The sequence below is a fragment of the Calonectris borealis genome, chromosome 5, assembly GCF_964195595.1.
Source record: "Calonectris borealis chromosome 5, bCalBor7.hap1.2, whole genome shotgun sequence".
NCBI lineage: Eukaryota > Metazoa > Chordata > Aves > Procellariiformes > Procellariidae > Calonectris > Calonectris borealis.
In genome coordinates this window covers 14146340-14172579 of record NC_134316.1, presented here as the reverse complement: position 1 = coordinate 14172579, position 26240 = coordinate 14146340, and the positions used below count along the sequence as shown (strand labels likewise).

The 26240-nt window shown below is 41.0% G+C and overlaps 1 protein-coding gene across 2 annotated transcripts; it reads left to right on the top strand.

Annotated features, from left to right (window-relative positions):
- Positions 1-83: 83 nt before the first annotated feature.
- YY1 (YY1 transcription factor) lies at positions 84-26240 on the top strand. Of its 2 annotated transcripts, XM_075151092.1 has the most exons (6): positions 84-1056; positions 10512-10674; positions 19823-19883; positions 22348-22506; positions 22975-23045; positions 23647-26240. In XM_075151092.1, the coding sequence occupies exons 1-6, from the start codon at positions 360-362 to the stop codon at positions 23783-23785; spliced, it is 1290 nt and encodes a 429-aa protein (XP_075007193.1). In that variant the 5' UTR covers positions 84-359; the 3' UTR covers positions 23786-26240. The 2 variants fall into 2 exon arrangements, with proteins under 2 accessions (XP_075007193.1, XP_075007194.1); XM_075151093.1 differs by lacking the exon at positions 22975-23045 and having other exon boundaries at positions 90-1056.

Sequence of the window (26240 nt, the reverse complement as noted above, 5' to 3'; positions counted from 1 at the left end):
CCGCTGCGGCACAGCGCGCTCCCGTAGGCTACTTCGCTCGCCTTCGTGAGCCGTGGGCGCGGCGGGCGGTGCGATTGGCCGCTTGGCGGCGGGGGGGCGGGTCCCGGCGGCAGCGGCCTCCCGGGGCTGGGGTCCGTCTCGGCGGCAGCAGCGGAAGTCTCGCGAGGGAGCGTAGCCGGGATTTGGCGGCTGGCTGGCTGCCTCCCTCTCGCTGGCTGCGAGGAGCTGGTGTTTGTGTGGAAGGGGAGGAGGAGGAGAAGGAGGGGAAGCGAGAGGAGCCCGAGCCCCACCATCCGCCGAGGGGAGCGGACCGAAGCCCCCTCGCCGCCCGCGGAGCTCTCTCCCCCCCTCGCCCCGCCATGGCCTCGGGAGACACCCTGTACATCGCCACGGACGGCTCGGAGATGCCGGCCGAGATCGTGGAGCTGCACGAGATCGAGGTGGAGACTATCCCGGTGGAGACCATCGAGACCACCGTGGTGGGCGGCGAGGAGGACGAGGAAGAGGAGGACGAGGACGAGTGCTGCGAGGAGTGCGGCCCGCACCACCCGCCCCATCACTACCACCACCACCAGCCCATGATCGCGCTGCAGCCGCTGGTCTCAGACGGGGACCCTAGCGGGGCGGGCGGCGGCGCGGCCGGCGGCGGCGGGGGACAGCTCCATCTGCACCACCACCACCAGGAGGTGATCCTGGTGCAGACCCGCGAGGAGGTGGTAGGGGGAGACGACTCGGACGGACTGCGGGCCGACGACGGCTTCGAGGACCAGATCCTCATCCCGGTGCCGGCCCCCGCCGGGGAGGACGAGTACATCGAGCAGACCCTGGTCACCGTGGCCGCCGCCGGCAGCAAGAGCGGAGGCGGCGGCTCCTCCTCAGCCGGCGGAGGAGGCCGCGTTAAGAAGGGCGGCAGCGGCAAGAAGAGCAGCAAGAAGAGTTACCTGAGCGGGGGAGGCGGCGGCGGGGCCGAGGGCGGCGGCGGCAGGAAATGGGAGCAGAAGCAGGTGCAGATCAAGACCCTGGAGGGGGAGTTCTCGGTCACCATGTGGGCCTCGGGTAAGTGCGCGCCGGACCCCTCCCTCCCCGGGCCCCAGGCCCCGCCGGCGGCTGTCCGGCTCGGCTCGGACAGTTTTGTTTTGAAGGGAGGCCATGTTTTGATGTGTGTGATGGGCGCCGCCATGTTCATCGCCAGGGCAAGTATGGCGGCTCCCCCGAAAAGATGGCGGGGTCTGCGCTGCTGCCGCCGCTGCTCCAGCCCGGCTCCGGCGGGGGGAAGGAAAGATGGCGGCGGCCGCCAAGATGGCGGCGGCGGAGGGGGGTGCGAGAGGGAGGGAGGCAGCGCGCCGCTGGCTCCAGGACTAGGCCGCAATGGCGTAGTTTCTGCAGCAGGGGGAGGCGGGGTGTGCGGGCGGGCACAGGGTGCGGGGCGAACCCAGCCTCCTCGCTTCTCCCCCCGTCCCCGCCCTGCCGCTGCCGCCGCTCCCCGCGGCGCCCCGCCGCTCGCTCCACGCCTGCCCCTCGCCCTTCCCTCCCCCGGCCGCCGCCCCCCGCACCTCCCGGCGCCCTCTGTCCTCCTTCTCCCCCGTTTCCCGGCCCGCCGCCGGCCCGCCTCCCCTCCCTGGCCGCCGCTGCCTTGCCGGCTCCCCGGCTGCCGCTCCTCTCCCTCCCGCCCTGCGCCGCCGCCGCGCACCCGCGGCCCCATTGGGCCGCATTTTAATGCCGAACGCGGGCGGCGGCCCCGGATGAGGCGTGTGCTCCGGGCCGTGACCGTTATGTGGGGGGGGAGAGCCGCCCGCCCCAGCGCCGCCTGCCCCGCCGGCTCTCCCTGACCCGGGGACGGCGATTTCCCCGAAATACCGTGTTACAGCTCGCCCGGTGGGGGTGGGCTCGGGGGCCGTCCGGCACCGGCCCGCCGGGCCGCTGCGGTAGCCAGGCGGGGTGTGGGTGGGGCCTCCCCGCTCGAAGCCGGCGGTGCCGGCGAGGGGGAAGCACCTCTTCGCCCCCGCGGGGTCTGCCCGCGCCTCCCGCTGGCTTCGGAGGGGGCGGCCACAAACAACCGGCCCTTCAGAAATCCTCTCGCCAGGAGCCAGGGTTTGACAGCCGAGGGGTGGCTCCGCGCCCTGGAGGCAGAGCTCCGTCCGGGGGAGCCGCGGGGAGGAAAGGAGCGATTTCTGGTTGACGCGCGGAGACCGTTCAGCTTTTCCTCGGCTGGGTCTAAAGCTTTAAATAGGCTTTTTAAATAGGCGCGGGGAGCCCGTGTTGTGTGAGACTGTGTATGTTTTTTGAGGAGTTGTTTTTTTTGTGGGAGTTTCTCTTAAGGGGAATGAAATTTTGTGAAGGTGTTTAGTATCTGCAGGACTTGGAATAAATCTGACATGTGCCAGCCCTTCACACTTATTTTATCTACCACGATTTTTTTTTTTAAAAGTCTAGTAAGATAAAGATACTTTTTAAGCTTCTAATGTAGTCTGAAATGTTTGCTCTCTGTGATGTTTGTGAATGACCAGTAGTTGTTAGAAAAGGGAGTGTTGGAGGAAAAGTGTATTGAATGACTGAATTCTCTTGTCTGAAAAGATGGAAAGAGTGGTGATTCTGATTTTTACTCCCTGTTTAAATATAGGTGATTACTTAGCAAGTTTGACAGAGTATATGACATTTCTGGTGTATAGTCGGTTGACAGCCCAATGAGTCCGATCAAAGTTCCCTGCTTCTTGATGAACAAAGAACTTTCATGTAAGAGTTTCCCAAATACTGTTTAGTAGAATGGGGTTCTATATGCTTCTGTGTATCATTGTATGAAACCTGAATTAAATCCACTTGCTGGGTTTTTTTTCTTAGAATTGACTATCCAAGAAAGAAAAAAGATAATAGGAACTAATATAGTCTTCTGGTTTGTGGAAGCTACCTAAGATAGTTGAATGCAGGTGGATGTATGACTCATGAGCTGGCAGGATACAGGACCTTGCTGAGATCAATTGACAATTTCTAGCATGCATTTGCACTCTGAAATTCAGAGTGCCTGATAGGATGCTTGCTCAGAGCTTCTGCATGCTGATTATTACTTGACTGAAGCATGTGTATAATCAATGCACTTGATTCTCTTCCCGCGTACACAACTTTTACATCAGGGTAGCCCTATTGATTTCAGTGGTTTTGTTCTTTATGAGCATGACCATGCAAGCTCAGTGGGAATGATATCCACTTGTAATTTACTGGAGATTGAATTGCGTTGCTACTTCCAACTCAATTATATCCATGATGCAGAATGGTGCAGAATACCTATTCTGACTTGACTTCTAATGCCAAAAAAGCCCCCCAAAAGCAAAATCACAAAATATATAGGCAAAAGAAAAGTATTAAAGTTTGACCTCCACTCCCTGCATGCATGTGTGCACACATCCACACACACACCCCCCAGCTTCAAACAGCCTTTGGTAATAACCTGCTCAGTTAAGTGTTGTGAAGTTTTACTGAGCCAATTGGATAGGCTTTTATGCCTCTTACACAGCTTATTGAATGTTATAGAAGTGGTCTGAAGTGGTCAAATGCTGAGGCTTCATTGTCTGTTTTCTGAAATTTTAGGGGGGAACAGTTATAGAATCATAGAATCATTAAGGTTGGAAAAGACCTCTAAGATCATCGAGTCCAACCGTCAACCCAATACCACCATGCCCACTAAACCATGTCCCTAAGCACCAGAAAAATTCCAGTTGCCAGAAAAATTCCAAACGAAGCAAAACTGGGGGAAAAAACAAAAACAATCCCAGAACAAACTACTGGCTTGCGAAAGGGTAGCTGTAGTAAAGATTCCCTGCAGAATCAGGCATACTTTATTCTGAACAAAGATAATAGTTTTGCCTCTGTATTTTGACATAATTAAAGACTTGCTTGCACACTGATGTGATTGACTGTTTGGTTTAAATGCTTAGGAAAAAGTTTATGAAAAGACGAATAGTAAATAAGCCCATGCATCAAGATAAAACAATGAGCCCTATATTGCTGTTCATGGGTATTTGAATTGGGAACAAGGGCACTTTGCTTACCACAGTGTGGGAAGACAATGTGAATTAATTACTTGTTACTGTTTTCTAGCACTGCTATATTAGCTTGTATGCGGGTGGTACCAAATTTAGTCAATCATAAATCTTTGTCCATAAATGAGTATAACATGTCTGGTAGCACCTCTTGAAATGTGTGGAAATAATCTGTGAAATATATAGCAATGTGATTAAAGGGGACTACTCAATCCTTGTCTTGTATGTGGTTACTTAGAAGTTGCAGTTCTGTTGTTGGCAACAGTTTAGACTTACCATAACTTCTCTTATCACCTTGGTATCTATGGTGATATCAAACTTGTGACCCATGATTACTTTAATTAAAGTGTAACAGGAATGCTTTGTTCTAGTTCAGATTAGCTTTCCAGATCTTCAGAATGGAATTATTTGTCTTTCTTCATGTGTGAAAATAGGAACTGAACAAAGGTGTTCTATTTTCTGAAAGGGTTGAAGAGGTGTATATGGTAGATAATTTACTCATGTTCCTGTAGTGTGTTTTCTCTAGTCTAATACCTATCCTCATTATTTTTATTGGGGTATCCTGTCATGGATTATAGTTAATGGTGCTCTCCAAGTGAGACACCCCAATTTGTACTAGGAAAATTTGTTTTTGTGAAGTGGAATTTATTTGTGCCTTTGCTAGATTGAACTTGAGTCATCCTCTTTAGTGACTGTCTCCAGGTTGGGTACGCAATAGTGATGCAGGAGGGGAAGGATCATTAGAAATCGGTTTGTCAGATTGTGTTTGCAAAACTGATTCTTAGATGCAGGAGCATTTGGGAAGGTGATCCTGAAGTGCTGACTCCACCAAATGCTGGAATTTCAAGCAGCTAGGGCTTAATTTTGAGGGGGAAAAATGTATTAGTGTAACTACATCTGCTTCTAGGTAATGACTCTTGACTCTGTCAAGCTTTCAAACCTCAAATAGGTGTCGGCTTAAACTATTATTGTTAGCACAGGTAGCCTGCAAGCTTAAGGCTGAAATAGCACAACCAAACTAAACATTGCCCACAGATGTTAAACTATTCCTAGATGGGAAAGACAAAGATGCAGAAGTTACATGTATGGTTTGGAAAGGATTCTTGATAATCCAGGAAGCCTGTGCTGTGGACCCATCTTTGGAAACTCAGGGGGTTCATGTTGGGTTTCTTCTTTGAAGAAGAAACCTTTGAAGGTTCTTCAAAACCTCTTAAAAAAACTTTTAATGTCTTAAAAAAATAGAAGGGTTTTCATTTGACTTTATCAGATTGCAGGGGTGAGAAAAATAATCATCTGCTGTCTAACCAGTTGTCTTACATAGTATAAATGATAAACTAGTCATTTAGTTCAGTTGTGGGCCTGTATCAAGGATGGCCAAAGTTCTTTGTGATGACAGATAGGTAATGAGCTTCTTATATGAAAATTTTTCATAATGGAGGCAGAAAATCATTGTCTGGTTCCTTTAAAATATTAAGATGATAATCTGTTTCTGACTCTGATTAAGACAACGGTATAGGCTTTTGGTATCCATAAGCATTGAGTCTGCCCTGACATTTTTGCCAGTGAACCTTAGAGGATAAGGTGGATATTTTCCTGCAGCTGTTTTAAATATCTTTTCAGTTTTGAAAGTGAAATACAGGAATGTGGTTCATCACTTAAAATGTCTCAATTAAGTTGCCTCTTAGCCCCCTTTCAAACTAGAATCCTCTAACTTGCTATTGGATCCTTCCCTGAGAGGTTCATGTCATTTGTATGCTGATGATTCAGAAGGTCATAGTGCTTCAGCACAGTGTCTCACAAATGTTGAAATCCGATTATGAGTATTGATATATGCAGTGTTTTTGTCAGTTCATGTCTCAGTGGTGTGAAATAAGAGATGGGTGACATGGGGAAAAAAGAACCTGTTCTCCATCTGTGTGCAAGGCACATCAGAGGGAAAGTAACCTAGCAGCTGACTACATTAAAAAATGGCATACTGTGCAAAATGAAATTTAACATCCAGAAGTGTCTACTAAATAAGTGTATTATTTAACAAGCTAATTATGGTTCTTTGCTTCCAAACATGACCAATGAACTAATTCGCTTGAGGAGACTGCAATGTGGTAGCAATAACCAAGCTGTTACCACAGTGCCTTGGTACAGCATAGTTGCCGGATACATCCTTTATCATGTAATTGTATTTGAGCTGTTCCTAAAAACAAACATGTTTAACCGTGTGATCATAAAAAGAAAATTTAAGCTTAAATGTTGTTCATCCTTTTAGTTGGTAAGCAGAATGTCTTTTAACTTGATACCTTGAGGAGGAAGCTACAGGATTAGGTCTCATCACTTTGCTACCAAGTGTACCTTCTGAGTTCCCTTCTGCACTCCTTATTTTCCATAGGGAAAAACTGATTGAATAACAATGTGTTCTCCCTGCTCTGTAATAGAGGAGGAGGATGGCTCAGAGAATTAGGGATCTAGAATTGGAGTACGATGGCTAAAATCAAGAATAACTGAGGCAGAAATACTGACGGAGCTTCTTGGGTTGAGAGTTAAGGGGATCATCTTAAAAAGCTGGGGAGTTCCAGAGATGTCAGCTGGAGCTAGCTACTACTCACAAATGCATGAAATAACGGTGTTCTGAGATGGGTGGATTTTCTGTGCAACAGAAGGGCTGCAAGAGATGCAGAAAGCATGGTAATGAGAGCAAAAGGTAATCAATAAAGTCTTGGGAAACAGATTCTACCATGCTTTGTCCTTGATCTGTTACGTGGAATCTGTGGTTACTAGCTTTATCCCAGTAATCTGGCTTCTTTCTACTTCAGTTGGTACTTGGGCTTGGAACTCTTAAAACTTCTGGTTATTTCACCAGTAGAAATATGTTTTAAGTGGTAGTCAAAAGATATGGCTAGCTAAAATGCTGAACTTTCACTGACCTTAGTAAAAAAATGTTTGACTGACTTGCTTTGAAGTGCAGAAGTGTTCAGGATGTGTATTGTCCATATGTAGGGCATGAGAGAGGTGCAGATGGAAGGACACTGAACATGAAGATTTGTTTGGCTATGTCCTAAACAGGTACATAGAACAACCCGATTTAGACTAAGTATCTATCTTAATGTAACTGGGTGTAGAAGGATGTTGGGGGTTATCTGTGATGTCTAACAAATCCGTATTTTACAGCTTTATAAGATAGATGAATATTGGGCATAGCTATTGCAGTGACTGGTAGTGCATGTTTTTGTGAAGATAAAGTGATTAACTGATTGACATGCATTCAGATCTTCAATATCTTTCAGAAGACGGGACTAAAATAACATTCCAAGTTCTTTACAGAAAGCTGCATTAGATCGATAAGAATAGTGCTAAATATACACTTAAGCAGAATGCCTTATATTTGAGTCGGCTGTACTCTCAAGTGGTTTTAAGGGACAAAACAAAGCAGATCAGATAGTATATAGCAGTTAATTTCCCTTTCCTGATTGGCTCCATGGCTCTGTCCATGTTCAGCTTGCATGGGTAGCATCCAGATTAGCTTGGCATGGGTATAAACTGCACGGAGTTACTATGCCTTATTTGTATTGTACTTCTTCAGAGGTGTCACTAGAATTTCAGGATTGTGTCTCTGTGTTCTGCTTTGCTTTGGATGCAGTGTGTTTGATTCTCTGATGCTTCATGAGAGGAAAAGGGGGAAGTAATTTGGATGTAGTGGACACCAGGACTTGCTTGAAGGCAGAAAACATCAAGCAGTCAACTTGCCCTGTTTGCAATGAGAATATTGGTTAACTTGTCAGCCTGAATGAAAGTCTGCTTGGACTTTAGCCTCCGAACTTTGAGCTGCCTCGTCCAGGTTGGTAGAGGATCACAAATAAACTCGTGATAAATTTGTGCATAGAGGACATTTGTGAAGTTCTTCCAAACTTCTTCCAAATAAGTGTGTGGGATTTTTTGTGTGGTGTTTCTGTTTTGTTTTCCCAATGAGTTGATAATGTCCTAGGATGGTCTGTAACTAAGATGGTCTGGATACTAAAGAGCTACTGAAGTCTGCTGCTACTTTTGAAAAAGTATTTAACTTTTGGTGTGAACCAGATCTTCTGTCTTGAAGGAGGTTAGCCTGACATAACACTTTAAGGTAAATGTTTTGTATGTTGTTGTTTTAGCCTGTTTTGGTTTAAATTAGTTATTAAAACTGCAGGTACGTGTTGCTGTAGAGATGCAGTTTTTTTGTGTAGAAAAATTTGACTGTTTTTTATTTTCACACAGCTGTCAATATATTAAGGGATACTTTCTCTTATTTTCTGCTGTATCAAAGCAATATGTTCATAGTTTTTCATGTTTTACTCCCATAGCCTGATTTCTGTTGGTGAGCTTTTGGGAAGTAAAGGCACCAAAGGCTGACTTTCTTTCAGTTTGGCCCTCAAACAGCAAGAAAGCATTGTGGAATAGCGAGCCTTTATGCTAGGGAAGTAAAGAAGATCTTAAGGAATGTATACAAAATTTCCCTGTTGACTCATGCATCTGATCCGAGGCAAGAAATGAAAACTTGTTTCTGTTAGGAATGTCATCAAACAGTCAAACTGGAAGTTCTGGGTAGCTGTTGACATGACTACATTGAAGGCAGCTGATCTGATTCTTGTCCGCAGCAGTGGAGAAGGCATCGCTTTTAGCTTTCCAGAAGTTCTGTGCTCTTCTGAGCTTCATAATGTCTTTTCTGGCTGTGTAGGCATTGCTAAATATCTTTTCTCAAGCTTCTGTTTGTAAGACAAATTGTTGTCAAATTGGAGGTTTATTGACTTGAATTTGTAACTCCTGCAGGTGCTGTAAAACTTACCGTATAATCCTTGCTTAAGGTAAATTCAGTTACTTTCTTTAAAGCACTGGTGAAGACTGAAGGTAGTGTGGTGAACGGAAAACTAGATTAGAACAAAAAAATTGTCCAAATACACTTTTAGTTTAATTCCCACTTTAATGCTGCAGATAGTATTTTCTTATTAACACTCCTGTCTTTGCAGTGTTGGAGTCTATTTTCCTCTTTCACCATGGAACATATACATGAACTGCTATTTGATCTGGTAGATCAGATTAAACCCCAAACTAGCAGTAACATTTCTACAAATAGCTCAGTGGCAAATGATAAAAGCAGGCATTACAAATTGAATAGAAATTTGTCCTTAGTATATTTCTTTTATTTGCATATGTCTTGTCCTTTCTTTCGTAACCTAAGTTACTGAATAATGAATAATGTTATTTCCTGTGTTTCTGTGTAGGGAAAAAAAAACCACAACACGTTGTCTCATTTTGTATTTCCATTCCTTAAACACTACCTGTAAAATAACTTCCTGTTATTTTTGAAAATACTTTGGTTTTGCAAGCCCTTTGTCTTTAAAGTGATTTGCAGAATCTGCTCCCCATACACAGGGTAGGAGAAGTAGTGTAGTGGCAAGTTTATTAACATTTAGCTGAGCAGTTAAAACCATACATACGTCTGTTGTCCTACGTGTATTTGAGGGTGGAAAACAGGATTGATGCTGGTGTGAGCACTGCACTGAGGAACATAGGTGGATGTTTCTGTTCTCTGTCGTCTTTGTCTCTCCTGTTATAAAATAGCAGGAGGAGAGAGAAAACATTGTGTCTTGGCATATTCTAAGGTCTGAAGGCGAGTAGGCAGCAACAGCAGGTCTTCCACCTGATTTCACTGCAGTCCTTGAGGACAAATCCATAGGAGGAGCTCTAGAGCAGATAAAATAGCAGTATCTTAACTGGTGTGCAGATGAAAGCTCTGAATGATCCCTGTCTGCTGTTTACATAGTAGAGTGGGAAAGAGCTTAGGCTGGCCTCTGCCACGGAAGGAAGAAGCCCCCTTGGGAGGGAGACATGCTGTTTAGTTTTTTGCTTTCTTTCAGACCTGTCTGCAAGTGTTGAAAAACTTTAGTTTTATGGGCAGGTGCTGAAGCCCATTTAGCAGTTATTTTTAAATTTCTTGTCCCTCCATAACACTTCTGTTGGAGGTCAGGGAAGTTTGAAGACTCTGAAGTGTAAGATCAGTAGTCCTAATGTCTTAGGGTAAGTATCTGCCACTCCTCTGATAGGCTTGCTTGGTTACTGACTGCTATTGAGATCCAAAGTGGGTACGGTGGCGGTTAGGCTTGAAGAGGTTAAAGGAATTAAATATTTAGGCATTGTTTCAGGAAAAGTGTGCTATCTTTCAAATGCAGCCAACGTTCATAGGATTGTTCTACTTATTTCCTTACTCGTTTGTGTTTAAGCAGATATGTGACTTCTGCTTTTTTTTCTCACCCACTATGTCCTTTCAGTGTTCTTCATGCTGTAACTGTATGGATGTCTTGTTGCTCTTCACAATTAGCGTGGAAATCTGAAAGTGCAGTGTATTCTTTTGAGTGTGCAGCAATAGTGAATTTGTATTGAGATGCAGCCTAATAACTTACATGCTGTTTTGATCTTTAGTATGTATTGATTTCAGTATTTTTTGTATTTCAGATGATAAAAAAGATATTGACCATGAAACAGTGGTGGAAGAGCAGATCATTGGAGAGAATTCACCTCCAGATTACTCAGAGTACATGACAGGGAAGAAACTTCCTCCTGGTGGGATACCTGGCATTGACCTCTCAGACCCCAAACAACTGGCTGAATTTGCTAGGTAAGTAGGAAGAAAGCATCTTTAAACTAAAATGGTTTTCTTTTCACTGGTTTAATTATGAAACTGTTAGGCAAAATAAATGGTAGATTCAGTATGGCTTATTGTTCCATTTAATCATCTTCTGAAACAAGGGAGTTAATTCAGAACAGAGTAGCTGATACCATGTTAAAATAACTGGGTTTTATATTCAGCAGTGATTTCTTCAATGACTTCTGGTCTTTAGTTCTTGTGGGGTAAGACAGGACCTAAATACATTGATGGACTGCATCTTTGACATGACAGAATGTATCCTTCATGTGAGTAGTCTTAGATTCTTCAGCACTGAAGGGTCCAATAAGTGAAATGCTGCATTCAGGTTGTTCAGTACAAGAAAGCTAGACTACAATATTTAGTTTGAAAGCCACTTACTGTTCTTTTTCACCTGCTTCTTAAGTTCTTAAGCTTTCGGTCTTTAAATTTACTTTTAATGGAGTCATGTGTCTTGCGCTTTCAAGTGCCACTGATAATTGCAGTTTCGCAGTTAGTAACTATACTGCTTGGATTTTCCTCTAGTGAATCAGAGTTGTCACTCGTTTACATATCAATACATTGACTTGAGTTACAAGGTGACTTTTACTTTCAAATAGAGGTGAAGCTCTGTTCTGCTGTGGAGTACTGAAAGTGTCATGTGTCTCTTCCGCCCCTCCCTCCGCAGAGCCCCTGGCTCTGGTACTGAGTGCTCAGGGCAGCCGGAGGCAACCGTGAGGTCACCAGAGAAGCCTGCTTTGGCATCTGGAAGCTGTGACATTAGGGTTGCCTTTGCAGCATTTACTTGGTCCCCTTCTCTGTGTGCATGTGCTTGTAATTACCAAAGGCATACTCAGTGCATGGGCAGCGTTAATCCTGGTGTCTCCAAATATTTGAGCGCAACTGTTAGCTTCCTGCAGCTGTTATAATCAGTTTTTCCCATGTTGAAAGCAAATGTATTTATGAAGCTACACTCATTTTCATTTTGTCACCAGCTGGGTATTCTTCAGAGCTCTGGTGCACAATTCTGACACTTGGAGCAGGTGGATGGTCAGATGTTAATCTTACTTCCTGGGTCAGCTAGCAGAGGGAGAAGTATACTGGTTTTGGGTCTTTTTGTTGTGGTTTTTTTTTTTGGTTTTTTTTTTTTTTGGTTTTTTTTTTAAATCACTGGGTTTTTCAGCTAGTTGCTAGATGACAGGGACTGTTGAGACAAGTTCTGGTCTGGTTTCTTGGTTAGGTGGATCTTGGTGTCCAGTGTGTGCATCTACTCTCGTTTCACCTTTTTGATCTTGCTGCTTTTGACAAGTTTGTTCTATTACTCTTTAGTGTGTTTGTACCAGAGGATTGCCATCTCAGCCTCGTCCCACAATTATTTTCAGTAAAGCCATTGAACTATGGATTTTGAAGGCTCCTAGCAAGATAGCCTGAAGCAGGGAGCAAGCCCTGCAAAACTGTCTGATCTGGAAATGTATAAAAACAAATCATGAACAACTGAAAACACGGTTTTATCTAAAGTGGTGGGTGGTTCTAGCTATTGATACTGTTGTTACTTTTTTTGCTATTGTTGATCAAAATGGTCATGTTTTCCTCTGAGACCTGCTGAAAGGTTAATACAATTGTTTGTGAAAGCACAAGGTTTAAGTGATGCTCTCAGTGTACATAGCATTCTAATTCTAAAATGTTACTTACACATTTCTACTCATCATGTGCTTAGAATGGTATTCTCAGTTATTTTAAAACATGCTGAAACCTTTGGTTCTATTAAACATTTAAGTACTGAATAGCTATCTTTCGTTAGGAAGTTTAAATCGTTTCTCATAGGGTATTCTCCATGCAAATACTGAGTATTTTTCTCCAGATTGGTTTGAATACTTGAAATGGTTGCCAGGATTTGGGCTTCTTGAAATGACCAGATTGCTTCTATCAGATCTGTCTGCATATTTCTTAATATTGTAAAATGTACTGTATCTTTGGGTTTTAGTTAGTTTTCTGTTGAGAAAATAGTGGCAGCTGGCAGTAATTTGAAATTACCACATTTTTTTTACTCATGGTAGAATGTCCTAGGAATTTCTAGAGCTAGAATGTGCAGCAGATGATGGAAGGATTGAGTTCTATGTGTACCGTCTCTTTTCTGTTAATATATTTCTGTACAGCAGATAAAACGTAATCCACTTCAGTCATAAGACAATATATGGTGGTAGAGTAAGCAACTTGGGGAGGGACATCACCTTTAGCAATATCCCCAAGTTGCCTAAGACCTGTGAAGAATTGTTCTGATAGCTTAATTGTAGATACATTAAGACTTCAAGCATCTTCTGTTTTATGAAAGGTTTTTTGATTTCTTGGTCAGAATCAATGACTGTCAAACTTCTACTCTTGCCTTAGGAAAAAAAAAAAGGGAAAATGAAAAAGAAAACTGTGTTAGTTGTATGTTAGATCGTAAATGATTGTGTATAGCTGAGGCTGAAGAATATGGTGTATAAGAATTTGAATATTGCTTGTTAAGGTTTTGGTCCTATTGCAGTGAAGTATGTTGAAGGGACTCCTTTTAGCTAATAACACGAATTCAAGCACTGATTGATTAAGGATAAATTGAGGCATTTGCATCGATTCTTAGGAATAAAGTTCTGAGGTTAAGTTTAAATGGGCAAAGCTTGAATTCTAGTGGTAACTGATTTCAGGCAAGGTTCTGGAGTTCTGATCATAATATGGTTAGTACGAGGTGAGGCAGGGGTGGACTTGATACTTGAAGTCCTCTGTAGCTCTGCAGCCCTTAAAAAACAAAACAAAACAAAAAAACCAACCAAACAAAAAAAAAACACCCAGACAACAAAAAAACCTAAACTGTCGTAATTCAGCATCTGTAATGGACACCACAGCTGCTCCGCGGCTAGGTGGCACTAGCGGAGTGAGCAGTTACACTCTCTTGTGATACAATTGTCTTTCGCTGCTTTTTTTAGTACATTTGTCATTGAGTCATGTAGCAGGAATCCGGATCCTTTAACTGCAGCTCTTACAGTTTTCCTGGAAAGACTTTTATACATTCGAAAACTATTGAAAACACTGTGAATAAACAAGCTGTGTCAGAACATTAAGACGTGTTCAGTAACGCCTAGATGAATGACCATAAATTATACCTGGTTGGGCAGTTTATCGCCTTTTACAAATTATTTCATTCTATTGTAGGAATTGTGGATTTTCTCTAGTACGCTTTAAAAATGCAATAAAAAAAGAAAAAAAAGTGTCAATTTCTCTTAGGCAATCATATCAGAATGTGAAACATGAGTTGTGAATGATTTGCTCAGAAAGAAATACAACCTAATAAATTACCACATTCCCAATTGATACCTTTGACTGGGACTGGAAGTCCCTTCAAGTGAAATAAAATGTTTCATCCCAGTCTAAATTGATTACAAGTAATTATGTAGTTAGCTGTGAAGAAGTCATAACTGCTTGGTAATAAAAGTGTGGGGAAGTAGCAGACATATTTCTAGTTGGTGCATATAGCAAATTCCCTCAAACAAAGCCACTAAGAAGGATATCCCTGATTCTGCACTCCCTCCCTCTTACCCTCCAGACAGATACATGACTGAACTGGCTAAAGACAGCAGTTTATAGAATAAGACTTAAGAAATAAGAGGGGAGTATGCTACAGTTGGGAAATTGGCACAGTAATGGGTCCTAGTGGTAAAAACTTTACTTTCCGTGGCTTTATCTTCTGCTCTTAGTACTTTTTCTGAAAGAGAGCCATTGTAAGGACTGCCCTTCCTTTCTATCCACTTTCCAAAATGGATAGAAAACAAAGGAGAGGAAACTGCACTAGAGTTTGAAATCGGACACCCTTCTTAAAAGTGACAAAGCATTCTGGTCACTTAGATTTATGACTTAGGCCTCTTTATAAGGTATATGCTTTTGTACTGGTTTTGTTCTTGGTACAGAGAAGCTTAAGGGGCAGTAAACTGACAATTGCTTTACCCAAAGTGTTCTTCTGGGGGAGGGGAAATCTCTTGCTCTGTACCACACTGTGAAGGTCACTCCCTCTGTTTACACATATTATATTCTTCATAACTGGAACAAAATTAGTAATTATTTTTGCCAGAACCTTGGAGTGAAAGAGAGCTTTTTTTTTTTTAATGACATTTTCCTACCTAACTGTGACCAAAGCACATTAAGACACTGGCTGTGGGCTCTTTGGTTGTAGATAGATTCCTAGGACACCTTGTGCCACTCCCCTTTTGTCTATTTATCCAAAAGCCAGTCTAGCCAGTTTCAGGAGTTCTTCAGCACAAATGAATTCTTGCAGCAGTATAGGCCCATGACACTCATGTTATTTCTGCCTCAGCAGCGCAGTACAAGGGGAATGGCAGAGCGAGGGAACAGATCAGAAGTGGCACTGACACTACTGATAGAGAATAATTTTCTCCTCTTCTAACTGTTCTTAGGTATGGGGTCATTGGCACAAGTGAGTATCACTGCTGGTCATCAGAGATCTCTAGGATGTGTCAAAGAAGTTCTCTGAGAGAGAGAGTAATACTGTTTAGGTTAGGTTTATGTATAGAGGGAGAAGAAAGGATGTGAGAACACAGAAGTTGAACAGCAGCAAAAAAGGCAGCTATTGGAACAAGGGGGAAATTCCATATTGTTAATTGGTTTTGATTTACGGATTGCCTTTTATTCCTAGCCTTAACTCTGTTTCTGTGGCTAACTTGTAAAATTGGATCTATCTCCAAGACAATAGGTTGTGGAGACTGGCAGAGGTTTGAGGTGGGGATTGGTTCTGTCAAGATACAGTTCTTTCAGTTCAGCTGGGTAGTTGAGGGAGGTAGCTGTTACTTTCTGATATTGCACAGTGACAGAGTTGCTTGCTTTATTTTGAGGAACTGAGTGGTTTAATACCTGTGATTTCCCTCTATCTTCTTTATGCATGGATAAGAGAGTGTGCTTTTATGGAGCTCACTCTGTGAAGCTATTTGCACACTTCCCTGCTCCTTCTGCTGTCCCCCGTTCCCTCCCTCTACCTACCCAATACAAATTAACAGATTTAGTCTTTAATTGCAGTGTCCCAGTGGCTTGATCCAAAGGTACACTTGCTAGTTTTCTGCAGTTAGCTAGTCTGCAGTTGCTACTACTAGGCATGGCCCATATAAGCTCACTGCAGAAATGAAAATTCTGGTCTTGCCACGTAAATTGACTTTCTGCAAAGGCAGCCGTTTCAAAAGTTCCACCCAGGTATTAATGTATGTGTGTATAGTTGTTTTAAATAGTGATTTGTGTTAGAGTTCTGTTTTTGATTAATGTTTCAGGCTAAGAAAACTTGGACGGAGCTGGTAGAGATGCTCTACTGGGTGGGAGCCAAAAGTCTAACCACCAGCAAGAGCTACCTGCAACAGTGTAATTAAGATCAACAGCCCAGATTCTAGTCTGGTCTCCTTTTGCAGAAAGTTAATTTTAAAGTAAGACCAAAATCTTTTTTCTAATACATTTGAATATGTAAGTCTTTAAATTCTTGTTTGAGTGATTGTCCATATGGATTTCACAGCCTTGTGAGCAAGATGACATTTTTGACAAAATGATCTGTCATAGCTGTGCCCGTGGTGTACATGCCCTCATGGCTTTAATTCAAGTGTACAAAGGGCCCAGCAGCTTCTTGCTGCCTGTGGCACTGAGGTATAACCTGGACGCTGTTTGCCGCCTCTTCCTGTTGAAGTGTCTGCTTCAGTTGTGTTGAATAGCTTGGTTGCCTATGGAATCCTGTGCTTATGCACAGTCTTGTTCCGCATTTTAAGCTTAAGTTGCCCACTTTCCATACTTCCAGGAGAAATGAAAAGATTTAAAATCTACCCCTTCATTAGCTACACTTTGTTATTTTGTAGCCAATAGGCACTACATGTTTTTACGTTCAAGTGTACTGCTAGGCTGATACTGCTTACTTTAGAAACAAAGCTTGAAAATTAATAAGTCAGCTTATTCCAGAATGGACACTCAGAATGTTACGTGCCCGCTCAGACACTGAACTGAAAAATGTAAGGTATATGTTGAAGCTCCGGTCTGTCCCATGTCTGACCATCCAGTTCTGCTGCGATTTGTTCCTCAAGCTGCCTGATTATACTGATCTAGAAGCTTCCTGACTACACTGGCCAGGGTATTTTACCTCTGACTCAACTTCAACAGCCTGTTACAGATGACATTGTTGCAGCATTTCTTTCTCAAAGATTGACTTAATACCAGAGGCAAGGCATAAGAGTTATGAATAGGATTTAACATGATGATCTGTTGGATCTTATGCCAAGTGTAAAGAATGCAAGCACTGCCCACTAAAGCTGTTTACCACATCTCCTGTTGGCGATTCCTTTTCTGTCTAGTCTCTCCCTTTACAGGTGGTCAATTATGACTTCAGAACAATAATGGTTTTACTTGTTTTGATGATGTCACGGACACAGATTTTGGGCCTAGGAGTTTTTTGCTTTGTTTTTTGGGGGTTGGGGGAATGATTCGGCGAATATTTAACAAGTTGATAGAAGTAAAGGACGTGGTTTGGCACTAGCTTTGTCCCCTAGGTGTGTTTGTTCTCTAATGGCATTAAACCATGGCACTATGTTCTCTCATGTCCCATGTTGTCAAAGCATTCTTCTGTGTGTCCATTTTGCTTTCTGTAGAGTTACTGTAAGAAAGCTTTTGTGTGTGTGTTTTCCCATAGCCTCATACCTGTGTTACTATCAGTCTAGAACCTCACTGGACAGTATAGTCAGTCAGTTAATCCCAGTCGCTTGTTTGGATTTAGGTATTTAATACTTTACTCAAAGAGGCTGTGTAAACTAAACACAGCACAATCATTCTGTATTCCAATTGGATTATATAAATTAAATTTAATCAATAAGGTCATCTAAGTTGGTCCGTAATCTTGGAAAAAGAAAACTTACCAGGAAGATTAAGATAATGAAGAGGCTGGTCTACAGGAACAGATATAGTTTGCTGTGTTCAGGATGTCTCTGCCCTTAAATTGATGAAGTTTTTAGTTATGCTGCTGGCAATGGTGTAAGAAGAACTTTGTCAACACAAATACCTCATACCCATCTTCTAGGAGCTGTTAGTATCTGTAAATGAGAGGATTGTTGCATATGATACCCTCCACCTTCCATGTTTTTGTCACATCTGTATTTTTAACCCTGCAGGAGGCTGCAGTGTTCTTGAGTTAGTACTGTACATACTCAATGTAGTCTGGAAATGCTGAGCTACCAGGAGTTTCCTAAGCGTCCACTTAGAGAAAAGAACAAATGCAGCCTCTAAATCCTTTGGTTTTAATGTTGTGTCTGTGAAGTGGCTAACTGTCAAGTGCTTTAGTTCAAACGTGATCACTTGAACTGTGTTACATCTGCAATACTGGGAGGAGTCAGATTGTTTCTGACGGACAAATGGTAGCCCACAGAGCTGTAGGAGACTTCTCCATCACATATGACTCCATTGGCAGTTATAAGATTTTCCTGGATCCAATCTTCAGGAATTCTTAGGGAGTTTTTGCACTGCTCTTGCCTTAATTCAGCCTCACAAGGCCTTCCATTCCTATCCTCTCTCATCTGTCCATATGAAAGTGGCAGGTGAAACAGCGGATTTAAGCCCTATGCATAGAAACATTACAGTGTCAAAGAAAACAAATTTGCAAAGAAACAAATGCTTACGTGGTCAAATTAGAGAGATTGTAGCTTATTTTCCCTACAGCTCTTGGGAATTGTTTTGTACGTTTAGAAGTTGCTGTTTAGAAGTTACTGTTTAGCCAGTCTCCGATCAATTATTAAAAATGTACGTTAAAAAAAAATACATGTATGCCCTACTTGGAAATCTCTTCTGCCAACCCTGTTCTTCCATATCTGTTTCCAGGAACTGAACTCACGGGGATTAAAACTGTCTTGGATAGCAACAGACTCCTCTCCTTCTTAATGTTAAGAATAGTAATTCTGATCATTTTAATTATTTTGTTAAATTCAAGCCACTCATCTCTGTTTAACTGAGACTAGAAAGAACACCAGAAAATCTTTTGTTTAACTTACAGATATGATATGTAGCTACCTCATCATACAGAACTATCTTGTACAGTATTACCAGGAAGAGTCATTCAGGAACTCACATAAACAGACTAGCTCCCCTTCTACCGCAAGGTTTTGGAATGCGCAAAATCTTACTACTTATCTAAGTGAATCCCCAGCTGCATGAGGTGCATTTATTTACACCTACCTACCTCCACCATAAGGTGGAGATAAGCCATTTCTCTTTGATTTTTTTGAAGACAGCACTACAGCTTTAAGAAACAAAGTTAGGTAAAAGGACAGTGCACTTCCCCAGAACAGTGTCCACACAGCTGACACTTCTCTGGTGTTCAGACAGGTGGTTGTTATGGCAGGACTGTTCTAACATTGTTGTCTACAGGGAGTCTTACTGTATTTGAAACACGTAACACATGCAAGCAATAGTTTGCTGGGCTCCTTATGTAGTCAATGGAGACTAATGGTGCCCATAAAGTAGTGGTGAAGATCCCGATCAGCGACCAAGAGTAAATAGTTGATTGCTTGTCAGTTGCCTAGGGTGGAATCCATGTGCACAGCAGCTTAAAGTAAGAATAATTGCAGTTTCTGTGGTTATAATGGATGTCTACATTGTCTATGTAGAGTCCACAACTTGCCTGCCTTCCCTGCTTCTGTAGAGTGTTTTTCTGAAGTCTGGTATGGTGAAAATACTGAAGAATGATTGAGGCTACTCTGTCCTTCATGTCCTGGTGCAAGGATGCAGAGGAAGATAAATAGGCCACGTGGGTACTGGCACAGCAAAAACAGTTTTCAGACAAAACCTCCTAATTACAATTAGTATAAATCAGAAAAAAACCCTGTAGTTCCACATATTCAAAGGACCAGGAAGGTAGTATTAAATGTCTTATTCTGTATTTGAGAGGTCCTTCTGGAAAAGCTGAACTTTCCAAATGCCAAAGTATACTGTTAATATTATTATGAAGGTTTTGAAAATATTAAGCTGAGTACTAATGATGCATGTAATACTATCAAATAAATGTGCGCATTATGTAGGCAGTTACGGGAGAAGAGCTGTCTACTAAGGTTTTTCTACTAATGTTTTTTTATTTTTTATCTTTAAGAATGAAACCAAGAAAAATTAAAGAAGATGATGCTCCACGAACGATAGCTTGTCCTCACAAAGTAAGTGAAGTGCTCAGCTTCTGAGTAGGTAGTAATTTGTAGACCAGAATTTTGTATTGATGTTTTCTCTTGAGAATGAATAACTAAAATATCTTACTGTTAATAGACTACACTCAGTTAACTGTATTTTAGTTATCATTCTTTAGAGGCTTCCTTAAAAACCTTTCACTGAATAATATGTTATTCCCATTCCTTGTCTTAAGGTTAGTGCATCCCTAATCTTCTGGTAACCGTGATGCACAGTCCCTAACATGCTGGTTTTACTGTTGTGATTTCCTGCCACCCAAGATTACATACTTGAAAGAATATTCTGAAAGCTGTTCAAAGTACGTTCCTAAGATCTATATATCCTCTGCTTGGAAACTATGACAGATTTGGAGTCTAGATCAGGAATCAGCAATTTATGGTGCAGATGCCAAAGTCAGCATTATTGGAAGACTTTGAATTACATTCCACAGGGCTGGAAGGTGCATCATCTTGAAAGAGAGAGAGGGGCATCTTGGAGATACAATTCTGTTCTACTGGTAGCAGGGAAGCCTCTGTCTTGAATAAATGTTGCCAGTCACCTAGATTGGTAGCATCTAGCTTTACTGCATTATCCAGCTTTTGTAGAGCTTCTGTTAGCTGACATAGTCTGTAATGAAAAAAGACACATACAATCTTGCTGACTTCTGGTCTAGATAAGTGTGAGCCTAAGCAAATAATCAGGGCAGATAGCTAATAGTACACATTAGAGAGCATGAATAGAAGGCTTCTTTCTGATAGCCATAGTCTAAGGAATTTGCTGGATTCCTCTTTGTGCTTATATTGATTTCCAATTCTTCACATTCTACAAGTGTCATGTTTTTATCACATGTATAATAGTATGTGGAGATACAGGAACAGTTACTCCTTACAATACTGAGGAATGCTGCCTTCATTTCTTTGATTTACTTTTTCATAGCCTCAACTTCATCTAAACAGGGGAAAAAAAAGAATACTCTGTCCTTCCTTTTTCTCTCTTCTAGTGTTCCTAGGCTTTGTGTATTTATGACTTCAGTTTAAAAAAGAAAAATATTGTAGAAGATGTAACTGTTCTCTCAGAGGCAAGCAGGGGCTTTGAAATAAATGCAAAAAAAGTTGATGATATGTTTATTTTGGTGCTGCTTTGCCCCACCCAGTGCAATGAATGGTGGCACAACACTTCTTAACTCAGCCAAAGAAATTCTGGTGCCTGAAGAGAGAACTCTTCTTGAAAGTGGCATTTCCCCCTTTTTTTAAGAACTAAGGCATATTTAACTGGTTATTAGTTTTGAAAAAAATAATTTCCGAAGAGGAGGCCTGCAGAATTTAAGATTAGCAATTGATTGTTCCTTTAGGTTCCGTTGTTGAATTTTATGCCTCGTAACATAGTGGTGTTGATAGACTAGTTTTATGTAAGTTCAAACAGCATCACTTGGAGTACAGATAGAATTTGCAGTTGTTAATAGGATTTTACGAGGGATTTTGAACCTTGAGGAAGGCATTTATAAAACATATGATAGATGTCTATTGATTGTCACTAAAAGGTGGAAGAAAAAGGTATAGAAAGATTGGGTAAAGCAGGCCCACTTAAGTGCTGGCTTAAGTGTACTCTGGAATCAAAAGTAGTATTCCTGTGTTGATGCAGCATGGACCCCAGATTAAGACTTCTGATGCTGTACCTGAGTTAATGTGAGTATCTTCTGCTTTTAGGTTGAGTTGGCACTAACTCAGAGACTCTCCTACCTTATTCAGTTGCCCAGTATCACTTTGTAGGTTTAAACTGTAGAAGCAGTGGCAGTCTCTTTATATCTCCACGTGGTAGTGATCAGTCTGCTGCTGCCAGTTTGGACAAGGTAGTTTCTATAAGCTGTTATGTGCTGGAAACCTCTTGCTCCATTTCTTCTCAGGAATGAGAAGGAAGAGGACAGAATGTTGGGAGATGGAGTGGTGCAGATACAAATTGGTACTAGAGAGTAATCTGTGTGGTATATTAGAGACTATATCGTATATTGTAGTACTGTAGTGCCCAGAATATAGCACACTGAAGAATATACCATAGGTATCCATGAACTGTCATTCTGTCTTTTGGTTTTTTTTCCATGAAACTGTAAGTGCTTTTGTTTGGTTTATTCATTTGCTTCTATCAAAGCTGCATCTTCTCCATGAGACTGTTCTATTATTCATTTGACTATACATGGTTCATAATATTAAGTGAGGAGAGGGTTTGGGGGTTTTTTCTTTGGGGTTGGTTCCCCCCCCCCCCCCCCCCCCCAGCTTTTCAAATGATCAGTTTTCTTGGTATTGCTTTTTTAAATAAATGTAAGGGGTCTCCTTTTCAGGGCCAACTTTTAAGAAAGTATTCAGGATATAAAATAATTTTAAATGCTTGTACTGTAGCATATAACACCTTCTTTATTAGAACTAGCTTAGCTACTAATTGAGTTTCACTGTTCTTTTTAAGGGCTGCACAAAGATGTTCAGGGACAACTCTGCCATGAGGAAGCATCTGCACACTCATGGCCCTCGAGTACACGTATGTGCAGAATGTGGCAAGGCCTTTGTGGAGAGCTCAAAACTAAAGCGACATCAGCTAGTTCATACCGGAGAGAAACCCTTTCAGGTATTGTTAATCTCCAGACACAAGTATCACAATTTATTTGGTAAACATGTGTAGACTGTAACTGTAACCTAGCTTCTATATGACTTCGAGGATACTATGGTTTTTTTGTAAAATCAGATGAGGCACTGAATGATTGCCTTAAAAATTGGAAGTCCCCCTTAAGCTAGTTAGGCTATCGAGTAACTATTTCTGTGGGCTTTTGTTAGAAATTAGCAAATTGTATGTACATGCGGAATACCTTGCAAAATATAATGTAAAGTTACCCACTTTAAAAATGAAGTCTGCACTTACTACTGAATGAGGAAAATGTCTCTTTCTCCTCATCATCTTTTCAATTTAGCACTTGCAGACAGCTGAGACTTGGGGCTGTTTGCTCCATTGACTCGTGATACTAATTTTCAGTAGCAGTATTTATCAGTTTTCAGCAAAATGATGGTAGTCACTGAATCTCTTTCCATTCATATCAAGTCACGTGAGCTTCTGCCACCAGAGGTCCCCTGCCTACTTCATATGATACTCCTTATAAATCTTCTTTACAGGTATTCATAGCCTTGAGCATATCTGTGTTCTCCAAGACAAGTTTAAGTTATGTATTTTTGTTGATTTTTTTTTTTTTAAATGAATTCTTTCAGAAACCTGATTTGCAATCCTCAGGCATTCACTTAGATGTGTATGCTGGAACTGCTGTGTTTTAAATGATAAATATTTACCGCTAAACGTGCTGCCTTTTGTATTTTGAGACCATCTTAAAAATAAAGCTGGTAAAATGAGCAAATCTTTGCAAATTATCACCAAAAGAGGGAAATTCTGATGTGAAACACTGTTTTCTACTACAGCATAGCAAAATACTATTTTGTATGCAGAGAAGGTGTTTTTTAGCGAGAGCATTTGCTTGCAAGCTGGAATTTATTTCCCTCTTTGAAAGCAGATATATATCTGTGGTAAAACAACCTGAAGTATTCATTTTATTTTTTAAATACAGTTTAAAAGTGATGCCCACAGCTTCACCTGTAATAATCTTCAGCATCAAGCTTCATGTTTGTGCAGTCCAGTGATTTAGAGAAGAATACTGTTCTAATTGATGATTGAAATGAGTACTACTTTTGTTAGCTAATGGAGTATGTCTTTTCCTTTCAACAGTGTACGTTTGAAGGATGTGGAAAGCGTTTTTCACTGGACTTCAATTTACGCACACATGTGCGAATTCATACTGGCGACAGGCCCTATGTTTGCCCATTTGACGGCTGCAATAAGAAGTTTGCGCAATCAACTAACCTGAAATCTCACATCTTAACACACGCTAAGGCCAAAAACAACCAGTGAAAGTTGGAGGAGAAAGTTCTTGAACTCAAAGCATCTTACAGGAGTATGAATTGGAAATAAATATGCCTCCCCTTTGTATATTGTTTCTAGGAAAGAATTTTAAAAAAAGAACCCTACAAACCTAAAGGACGTGTTTTGATAAGTAGTAAATAAAAAGCAAAAAAAAACCCACAAAAAAAACTTTAAGGTGACGTTGCTAAGATGCTCTACCTTTCTCTGTAATCCCGTTTCAAGAACACGGTGTTTTGTAACGTGTGGCCCCAACCGAAGGGGTCAGTTCATGAACTTGCATCAAAAAAAGACAATTCTTTATACAACAATGCTAAAATTGGACTTCTTTTCACATTCTTATAAATATGAAGCTCACCTGTTGCTTACAATTTTTTTAATTTTGTATTTTCCAAGTGTGCATATTGTACACTTTTTGGGGATATGCGTAGTAATGCTATGTGTGATTTTTCTGGAGGTTGATAACTTGCTTGCGGTAGATTTTCTTTAAAAGAATGGGCAGTTACATGCATACTTCAAAAGTATTTTCCTGTAAAGAAAAAAAGTTATATAGGTTTTGTTTGCTATCTTAATTTTGGTTGTATTCTTTGATGTTAACACATTTTGTATAATTGTATCGTATAGCTGTAATGAAATCATGTAGTATCAAATATTAGATGTGATTTAATAGTGTTAATCAATTTAAACCCATTTTAGTCACTTTTTTTGGAGAAATACTGCCAGATGCTGATGTTCAGTGTAATTTCTTTGCCTGTTCAGTTACGGAAAGTGGTGCTCAGTTGTAGAATGTATTGTACAGGCACTGACCTTTTATTAACACCTGATAATATGTACATCCCATGTAATAGAAAGGGCAACAATAAAACAGTGGTCCTAAAGAAAGAATATGGCAGAAAATGATCTGTAAGCACAGTCTATTTTCTTTTTTTGTCCAGAGCAGTCCTAGTTCCTCTTGACCTCCCAGAAATTGGAAGCTAAATAAACTCAAGTTTCCTTTACTTTGCATTCAATTACAATGATTTGTGATGAAATTACATAATGCCACATCAGGTGGCATACCTAAACAGAATTGGTGACTGTAATTCTGTTTTTGAGTGACCTAGACTTCCATTAACTGGAACGGTGGATTTGGAGACTTGGCAGTGTAGTGGGGAGTTTTCAGTGTGCCTGGACAGCAACTAGGTAAAAAAGTATAGTAAATAACTAAATGGGCACCTTAGTTTAGCCAAGGTAAGGAATCTTGGAGGTTTAAATGCAATAACAATAGAAACTGGGGGAACGGTAGGGTTTGAGCGGTCGTACCAGAAAAAAAAAGAAAAATTGTTTTTTTCTTTTGGCTAACTTGTTTGACTGAATATAATGATGAAAATTCTTGGAACCTCGTTGGACGCCTTTTATTTCAAAACAGAAACTCAGAGTTCTCAGAGAACTTGATGGAGTTTTGATGTCTAACTGAAAGTGGTTACTACTCATTTGTTCAAGTGTTCAAAGTAAGAAATTTGCAGATACTATAGTAAAATGTGACAGATTAATAAACATAAGAATATGCACAGAAATGCATAAGTATTATTTTTTAGAGGGATGTGACATTTTAATATAGTAAAAATTGTTGTTAATCTTTTTCTGAGTTCTGTTCTTACAAGGTTCATCAAATTTTTCATTGCTAATACCGTAAAACTTACTTTTGAGTCCAGTTTTGGTGGTAGTGGAAAAAACATGGGTAATAATGAAACTACACTTAAAAGCAAGGGAATTTTCATCCGTACATAAGTTAATCTGAACACTGCAGCTCTAAGCTGAGGTTATTAGGGGTAAAAAGAAAGATGGGGCATTTAATTGTAAAGTATGCATTAGAATTTTGGCAGTTTTTTTTTTTTTAATATAAGTTCTTGAACAGGACAATATACTGAAACTTGTATAGTTATAGTTAAATTAATTTCTGTATACAGTTAAATTAGTGTCTATTCTTTTTGGAAGGAAATAAAATCAGTTCAGCCTAGTTCTAATTGACCTTACATTTTTTCTTAAACAGTATATATGATGTTGTTAGGCTTGCACAGAAGTTTGCTTTCCTATGTCATAAAGTGGTACGCGTTTTATTGAATTGCAAGGTAAAGAGATTCCGTGATGGTGTTGGTACTTCATCCTTGAACATATATTTGAGACTAAATTATTTATGTTAAATATTGATTTGAGGATTAACTGGGAACTGAAACTTGTATTGCCCCTAGTTATATTGCATCTGATTACAGAGAGAAAGCTGAAAAATTTTCATGTAGGCCTCAAATCAGTAGCATTCAATACACTCCTGAGTGTAAGTAGCAACACTTAGTAGCATGAAAGAGCTTGCTTTGTAACTAGTTAATTGCATATTGGGTATGAATAAATACTTGCATTGAGCA